Here is an 8,997-nt window from a genome sequence, read left to right as displayed (position 1 = left end):
TGCTGAAGGAGAAGGACGAAGCAACTCATTATTAGTATTCTAAACATTTCATGGATATCCAATGTCATTAAACTAGAGATCAAAATGATTTTTGATCATTTTCTAATTGGATCACTCTTTCACATCTTCTCAGTAATCTTAGCACAGATACTTGGCCAAATGTCTTAAAACTTTTCAGGATCAACTACATACTCTAATCTTTGTGCAGGATATCTAATTTCATCTACTGCCTTCATAGTTGTGGAGTAATGCATCATTTGAAAGTGTGACAGGCTTGGTGATTCAATTGTTTTTTCCGAGTCAGTGTAATTCTGAAGCCATGACAATAACTATGAAGTTGTCATATAATAGAAAATAAACAGATATCATTATGATATTTGCTACCAAACATAAAAGGTAATAATGCTCAACACTAGCTGATGGAGTGTCAAGAAATTGGGCAGGAAAATCAATCTGGCCGGATCTGGCCCGCGTGACATCCCATCATCCCATCGCGTGACATCGGCAATCGGGGGTTCTCTCCTCCCATCATGTCCCGGACGGTGCCACATCCCGACTTGCACCTCGCGCGTCTGGAGTTACTCCCTCTTCGCCCCCGCGTAAGGCCTTCTCATAGACGCGTGCTTGGTCGTAACTCCCGTCGCTATAGCTCCTTGCGCGACGCGTATGCGTGGGCGATTGCCCCCGCGGACGCCGTCAAGGCATTTAAAGCAATCCTAGACGAGCTCCCCCCGGGCAGCCGAGAGACAAGCCATATGTTCCCCGCCCTTTACTTCCTTATGGACCCAGCAACGATCCCGCCCGCTGAAGAAGTTGCGGAGCTGGCCCCGTCGGCGGAGGCGGCGATGGCGGACGGGGCGGCATACCTGGCGTTCTTCCTCGAGAAGGTCGGCCCGGCGAAGACGGCGCCGTATACCGCGCTGTGGCTCCGGATGTTGCCGTGGGTGGACTTCTTCAACACCTACGGCGAGTTTCTGGCTGCGACACCGCTGCGCGTGACATTCGTGCAGCTCTTCCTCTCGCTCGGCGCCGACGCCCGGATCACGGATCTCAGGGGGCTCCGGATTCCGAGCATCTGGGAGAATCCGCGGTTCTCCTTCCTGCTGGGACAAGCACTCGCAGCGATGTTTGATAGCAAGACCATTGTGGATGGAGCGATAGCGGACGAGGCGCGCTCTCTCATATTCAGGTTCATCGAGGCGCGCAGTCCTCACGGCGACATCAATGTCGAGAACTTCTTGGAGGGTGTTGGCGGCGCTGGTCAGTGGGCGCTGGTCCTGGGCCATAACCTGCGGAAAATTACGCGCCGGTGGGCGGGCCGATCCCACGTGAGTCCACGCGCGATGACATGCATTGACGCGTTTGTCTTGGCCGCACGCACCATGCTCGATGTGGCAGAGCGCCAGGCAGACAACAGCCTCGACGCGGACTTCGTGGATGGATTGGTCGACGCACGGTACATCGCGGGGCTTACGACTGCCCTCGGCATCCTGGCGCTCCCGCGAAGCGACCCGACAGACGATTTGGAAGATCTCCACCAGGAGATGCAAAACCAGGCGCTCCTACTGTTCAGACGACTGCTCGGCGAGGACCTGTCGGCTGTCCTCCTGCAGTCTGCGGTTTCGAATGGGCTGCTCTCCGCCCTTGTGGCGCTAGCACGCTCTGTGACGGACGAATTCACGGAGGTGGAAGAGGAGGTAACGGAGATACTGCAGGATGTGCTCCTGCCGGAGCTCCTGGATCCACAAATCATCACGGCCCTCGCCAAGGACATGCGGGACACCAAGGTCGAACAGTCGCTCCCCCGTGTGCCATCACTGGAGGTCCGGCAGCTGTTCGTCACGCTGCTTACCCGCGTCAAGGTCCTCGAGGAGTGCTTGTCTCTCTGGGCCGTGCGCAAAGTTCGCGATCGCAGACTGTGTGATGCGGTTGGGGTGCGTGTCACGGCTGATCTTGCCGCGTTACTCACTTTACAACAGTGCACCTCCAACGACAAAGCCGAGCAGCGGGCATGCTCTGTCTGTGGCTTCCGCCGCTACTGCTCCGTGGCGTGTCAGCGGGCTGACTGGACCACAGGCGGGCACCGAGCAATGTGCGCCGCGTATCGCGAGGCAAACACTGGTCCGTTGTACTTGTTGAGTCCCCTCCGAAGGATATCGCTAATGAGCAACCGCAGAGCTGCAGGACTGTTCCACTGCCCCAACCCGCTCTTTCGTGCGCTTCCTCATGGCGCGGGAGTACGCGCGGGACCATCCCGCCCCATCTCGGGGGCCGGCAGTCGCCGTATTCGACTACCGCCAACAAAAGACCGGGTCCGAGTCAGAGCCTGGGGCCACCGGTCCCCGCCCGTTTGTGTCGGGTGCAGACTTCACGGGCCTACGCGACGCTGCGGAAATACTCGAAGGCCTCGTTGAGCCCGACGTGTGGGCGGACTACTGCGCGCGCGCGACAGCGGACGCGGGATTCGGAGTCGGGTGGAACATTTGTGTTGTGGAGAGGCAGGGTGATGCGCTCGTGTACGTCCATCGCGTGCTGCGGGCGGCTTCAAGCGGTCCATGGGAATCTCTAAGAGATGCATAGGATCTAGTGCTGGCCAAACATGAATATAATATGGTATTCCAGATATTGTCGTGTACTTATATCATATTCACTGTACCTACTAAGACACATCGAGGTTTCTGCCCATAAATGGGCCCAAAGTATCTGATTTTCTGATACATAGTGGCCAAAAAAGATGTATATTTTAGCAATAACAAATAAAACTCCAGGAAAGTAGAGATGATTTGTAAGAAATTGGGGGTATATATTGAGTTATAATTATAAGCTCAAAGCCAATATCAGCTCACAATTTTGTGGTAATGATTTATAGCAAATAAATGCACCCAGTTCGCACAAGATATAAGACTATGTGTCAGACTGCGGGTCAGGCCGTGCAGGGACCTCTCCTAAGAACAGATCGAAACCGAAAGGGCCCGTTAACTCGGTCCCTTGTCGCTGTCGGTGGTCGAAGGTTCAAATTGGGTCATGTCGGGCCCGATGAGTCGATGGCACCTCCTTGCACAGAGTAAGAGCCACTACGGACAGCGGAATGTAATGTAATGTAATACAAATGATGGCTGATGGTACCGTGACATAATGCGTGATTATCGTGATCTCAACCGATCCAATGCCCCCACCACCCCGAACAGCTGCAGATCAAGCCCGATGGGTGGCCTATATGGTGATGGCCTTACTCCAGTACATAATCTTAGGGGTTAATCTCTATATAGAGCCCCAATACTGCAAAACACCTATGCATACTTCAGCACTTACTGGGCGGCTATGGCTAAATGAATTGCTTGCAAGTGAGCATCCAGACCGGATCTATATTGCACTGGGGATGCGACGACATGTTTTTCTGGCCTTGGTTGTCCAAATATGGGCGATGGGCTATCTCGAGTCAGATCAAGCACATATCTTTCTTGATGAATCATTGGCCATTTTCCTCTATACATGTGTTACTGGCTTGGCTATTGACCATGTGGCGGAACACTTTCAACACTCACACACCACTATTTCGGAGTTTGTTTCTGCCTTTAACATTTTCACTTGCTAATTATTTACAAGACATTTCCGAAAGATGCTTGATATCCTATCAGGACAAGAATTCTATACAACCTTTGTGCGACTTCCTGATATCAACCGCCCTGGGTAATAGTAATGTTTGTGAGCGGGCGCGTGATTCGCTTTCGTGAGATCAGATGGCAACATTCGTGAGATTGATGGCAGCTTGTAGCCGACTGTCAGTTTCGTAAAGATCATGGAACGTCCACGGCGACACGGGTGACACGATCTACGTGACGACGCCCCACCGCTTCTCTTTCCGCAACCACCACCATCTCCCCCCTTCCCCGACATCGCCCTGCGACAGTGAGCCCACCAGCCCGATGGACCGTGCTGCACGATGGACAGCGAGAATAGGGAGGAGGCGGGGTGCCCGGTGAGTTGTGTCCACGTCATTCACGCCAGCTGAAGCTAACCGGGATAGGCAGGTGGTGGCGTGGAGGACAGCGAGGCGAGGGGAATCGCGCTGAGCGCGGACCGGCGGCTGGCCTTAGACCGGAAGTGGCCCGTGGGCAGACTCGGCCTGGTGCCCTGGTCGACCGTCGCACTCCTTCCTTACGGCAGCGCTGCGAGCTCGGTGCCGTGTGCCTTGCACGCCGGTTATGAGCGGCGTGTATCGGTCGATCACGTTGGTGAGCACCGGGCGGTCCCGGGCTGGATCGGTCCGCACCCTCGATCAGCCGATTCCGGTTTTCAATGTCGATGGCACCCCCAATGACGCTGGCTCCATCAGACAGATCGCGGACTTGGTCCTGCGCTACAGAGGCCATGCCGAACGAGTTCAACTGGCCGTCACCCATCTTGGCAAGCAAGACCTCATCCTGGGGTATTCCTGGTTGCGGAAACATAACCCAGAAATCAATTGGGAAACCAAGGAGGTCAAGATGACACGGCGCCCCCGCAATTGCTCGACCTGCCGTGAGGAAGAGCGCATCGAACGGACTGAGCTGCGGCAACTCCGGTCCCTCCAGAAGCGTCTCCGCTCCGGCCTGTTCCCCTCAGTCTGCACTATGGACCTCTCTGGCCCTGAGGATGAAGACGATTCCGATTCCGGTCTCGACTCCGACCTGCCTGACCTGACACCAGACTCGGACTCGGACGACGAAGATGACCAGCTCGAAGATGGTGACCGCATCTTCTACACCTCGTTCCGTCCCTCAGAGAAGATACGCGCAGGTAGCACCGTCTCACAGCGTCTGGCCGAAGCCTTTGCCAGGAACTCCGCCCCACCGCCCTCCGAGATCCCGGACTGGGCTAAGGAGTTCCAGGACGTCTTCAACAAGAAGTCCTTCGACACGCTACCAGAGCGGAGAGCCTGGGACCACGCCATTGAGCTTGTCCCCGACGCTAAGCCCACCAACTGCAAGGTGTACCCCATCTCGCCCCTCGAGCAACGCGAGCTCGACGCGTTCATCGAGGAAGGGCTTTCGACGGGCCGGATTCGCCCTCCAAGTCTCCGATGGCGTCTCCGGTCTTCTTCGTCAAGAAGAAGGATGGCGGACTCCGCTTCGTCCAGGACTACCGTGCTCTCAACGCGATGACTGTCAAAAACCGGTACCCCCTTCCGCTGATCAACGACCTCATCAACCGGCTCAAAGGCGCTCGTTACTTCACCAAACTCGTATTTCGGCCTGACAAACTCTCCCGCGACGTTCCAAACAATGATGAATGACATTTTTCAGGACCTCATCCTCTCCGGGGACGTCATGATCTACCTTGACGACATCCTGATCGCCCATTCCGACCTCCGGAAACACCGGCAGATTGTCCAGGAGGTCTTACGGCGACTCCGGGAGCACAAGTTGTACCTTGGAGCGGAGAAGTGCGACTTTGAAAAATCGTCAATCAAGTACCTCGGAGTCATCATCTCCCACAACCACGTCGAAATGGACCCCGTCAAAGTCGCAGGCGTCTCCGCTTGGCCGATTCCGGAAAACAAGAAGGACATTCAGCAGTTCCTTGGGTTCGCTAACTTCTACCGCAGGTTCATTCGGGACTTCTCGACCCTTGCGCGCCCTCTTTTCGTGCTCACCAAGAAGGACCAGCAGTGGACTTGGGGCGACGCGGAGGCCTCCGCGTTCCAAGCGATCAAGGACGCGGTCACCTCGGAACCGGTCCTGGCGATTCCGGACGACGCACAGCCTTTCCGACTCGAGGCGGACAGCTCTGATTATGCAACGGGGGCGGTTCTTTGACAATCCGCCCCGGACGGGAAGTGGCACCCTGTAGCATTCTATTCCAAAAGCTTAAATGATGTCCAGCGCAACTACGAAATCCACGACAAGGAGATGCTCGCGATCATCCGCGCACTCGAGGAGTATAGACACTTCCTCGAGGGCGCCGCGCACCCTGTCGAGATTTGGACTGACCATAAGAATTTGGAGTGCTTCAGGAAGACGCAGCACCTCAACCGGAGACAGGCCCGGTGGTCCCTGTACCTCTCCCGGTTCGATTTCACGCTGCACCACAAGCCTGGCCGCGATATGGGTCGGCCTGACGCCCTCTCCCGGAGACCCGACCACGGAGTCGATTCCGACAACTCCGATGTCGTCCTTCTGCGGCCTGAACTCTTCCACGTCCGCGCACTCGAGGGCGTTTCCGTTTCCGGTCCCGGCTCTGAACTCCTCCGCGACATCCGTGATGCCCTCTCCGGTGAGCCTGACCTGGAAGAGCACCTGTTAATCCCACATATCTCTTCTAATTAGAAGTGAGGCTACGCTGGGGTCTCACTTCTAATTAGAAGAGATGACTGCAAAATAGCTATGCTGCAATAATTCTCAAATATCTTGCTGCAGCATAGGCTCTAAGTTTCCTTCTATGCTACTAAGTCCTATCCTATGCTGCTACAGCTGCTATAATTGTCCTGGTATCTGGGTCTAAGTCCAAGTGTGACAAAATCGTGCATTTGTCACGTTTATCACTCTGTGTGACATGAGTAACATCCACCCCAAGAAGGAAATTTTCTGGGGAAGTAGCTAAAGAGTGACTGGTAGTTACATATGTCACAAAAATGAAACTATTATTATAACTGTAATATATATAGAGTGATAGATATGACAAGAGTCAGTGAACGAGTTCCGCGACCGGATCGCCACTGGTGTTGCTGAAGCCAAGGCCGCGGCTCACTAAGGCCAAAGAGGAGTACAAGCGCTACTACGACCGGAGACGGACTCTGTCTCCGGAGTTTAAGGTTGGCGACCGTGTTTGGCTGGATGCCTCTGACATCAGGACGACTCGCCCCTCGGAAAAGTTCTCCCATCGCCGCCTCGGACCGTTCAAGATAGTCGCGGAGATCAGCAAAGGTGCCTACAAGCTCGACCTCCCTCCGCGCTACTCGAAGCTCCACCCGGTCTTCCCCGTCGTCAAGCTCGAGCTCGCCCAGGACGACCCCTTCGACGGACGCCCCGGCTACAACCAGCCCCCTCCGGACCTCGAGGACGGAGTCCCGGAGTGGGAAGTAGAGGAAATCCTGGATGCAAGGGTGAGGTATAAACGGCTGAACTACTTCGTCAGATGGAAAGGCTACGACGCATTGCACGACCAATGGGTCCGCTTCGACCGCGTCTTCGCCCCGGAGAAAATCGCGGAGTTCTACCGTAAGTACCCTGGCAAGCCACGACACATCGCCTCCGCGACCTTCGACTCGATTCTGTTCCGGTCTATGCGTCGAGACGCCGCATTCAAAGGGGGGGGTGATGTCAGGGGAACCTCCCTTTCGGCCCGGAGACGCGCCCGATTCCGGTCCGACTCCGGTTCCGACTCCGGTCCGGCCCTCCCTCTCGCCCGCACAATCACCGATCCGTCAACGCCCTCCCGACGGTCGCCCTGGGACCTCGCCTGCGACGCCGCCCAAGCCTTCTGTGCCCGACAGCGGCAGCTACGGACAAGCAGTATATAGTCAGCTACCTAGCAGGCGGACCCTTAGAGTTTCTTCTCTTTGGATCCTCCCCTGCTAGGTCAGCTTCATTTGTATTCGCTTACCAATGTTCACACTTTGGATCCTCCCCTGCTAGGACCTTGATCTCAGGCCTCCGGGGTTGCCCTTACAGTGCATTTTATATTTAAACACTAACAGGCTAAGTGATTTCATATAGTCCCTTAAATGCAAAAGAATTGTATAATCTTCGGCATTCTTCTGCACAAAATGTGGTCGAGCGAATTTTTGGTGTTATCAAGAATTGATGGCGAATTCTTCAGCATCCACTGCACTACAGTATGCAAATACAAGCCCGGATTCCATCAGCACTGTGTGCAGTCCATAACTTTGTTATGGAACATGACTCAGCAGACCTGGACCAGTGGATTCTGGATGAACCCGAAGAGGATCTCCAACCTGGGATGGTACGCGCAGAGCCACTCGATTTTGGTCTTCTTTCAACATCGGAACGGGTCAGTGCTGCAGAGAAACGACAAGCAGAAGAACACCGAGAAGCTATTGCTCAGGCAATGTGGACAGATTATGAAGCAATTATTGGGAGCGAGAACAGGCAAATATGGAGATAGACGATTAATTTGTTATTAAAAGGTGTATATGGTAGATAGAAGATATGTTGATCAAAGAAAACAAATTAAAGAAGTTTACGAATAAGAATACGTGCTGTCACTGCTTGGTCTGCTCCGTTTTCATCCACCGAGTACGCCTCAGCAGCATGGATATGCTCTGCAAAAACAGCTCATATACCTGAATCTATACATAAGATATGGGTGGGCTCCACAAAATGTAATGCATAAGATATGGGTCCTGCTTTTTAATATATAAAATAACTGTAATTTAGGATTATTGGAGTGTCCTGATGCCCCACCATTGATGGGTTGATGCCATTTAGATATAAGCATTGATGTGGAATGATTTTTGATTGCCATCACTGATTCTGATGACTATATAGAGATACATCAATTTCATCCCAATTAGGATGATATTCTCTTTTCCATATCACACAGTCCCCCTAATTACATACCGGGTCATCGGCCTGAAGAAACTCCGCAGATCGTTTCATTTGCCCCGAAACTGGTGTACTAGTCGTTGTATTTGGTGGGACAACTGGAGCAGGGGGCACAATTGGAGGAGGGGGGATACGGAGGGGAGACAGGGGTGGAGGCGGAGGCGGAGGCGGAGGCGGAGGCGGAGGCGGAGGCGGTGACAGAGGTGGAAGCGGAGATTGGGATAGTGAGTAGTCATCCTCTTGGGACCGCTTATAGTTCGTTTGAGACCAGTCGGTTAATGGCTGCGAAGGATCATAATCCAGCTGAAAAGATTCCTCATTAGACCTCCCCCAGCCATACTGAGAAAGCCCTAAGTCATCGTGGTCCTCCGGCTGCAACTGGGGAAGTAATCCATTTATTGATTGCGAGAGATTGAGCAGCATGTCAGCCGCATCATTATCAGTCGTCAGA

The 8,997-nt window shown here is 53.9% G+C and overlaps 1 protein-coding gene across 1 annotated transcript; it reads left to right on the top strand.

Moving 5' to 3' along the window:
* Window positions 1-530: 530 nt before the first annotated feature.
* MIND_01413200 (MYND-type domain-containing protein) lies at window positions 531-2,580 on the top strand (the record flags this gene model as incomplete). Its single annotated transcript, XM_037370526.1, has 3 exons — window positions 531-1,934; window positions 1,980-2,121; window positions 2,177-2,580. 3 exons carry the CDS (start codon window positions 531-533, stop codon window positions 2,578-2,580), a joined length of 1,950 nt encoding a protein of 649 aa, XP_037213118.1.
* Window positions 2,581-8,997: the final 6,417 nt, after the last annotated feature.

The sequence above is a fragment of the Mycena indigotica genome (assembly GCF_014461135.1).
Source record: "Mycena indigotica strain 171206Taipei chromosome Unknown Mind.scaff0018, whole genome shotgun sequence".
Classification (NCBI taxonomy): domain Eukaryota; kingdom Fungi; phylum Basidiomycota; class Agaricomycetes; order Agaricales; family Mycenaceae; genus Mycena; species Mycena indigotica.
The sequence above is the reverse complement of the archived record's forward strand: the minus strand, read 5'-3'. Positions and strand labels throughout refer to the sequence as shown.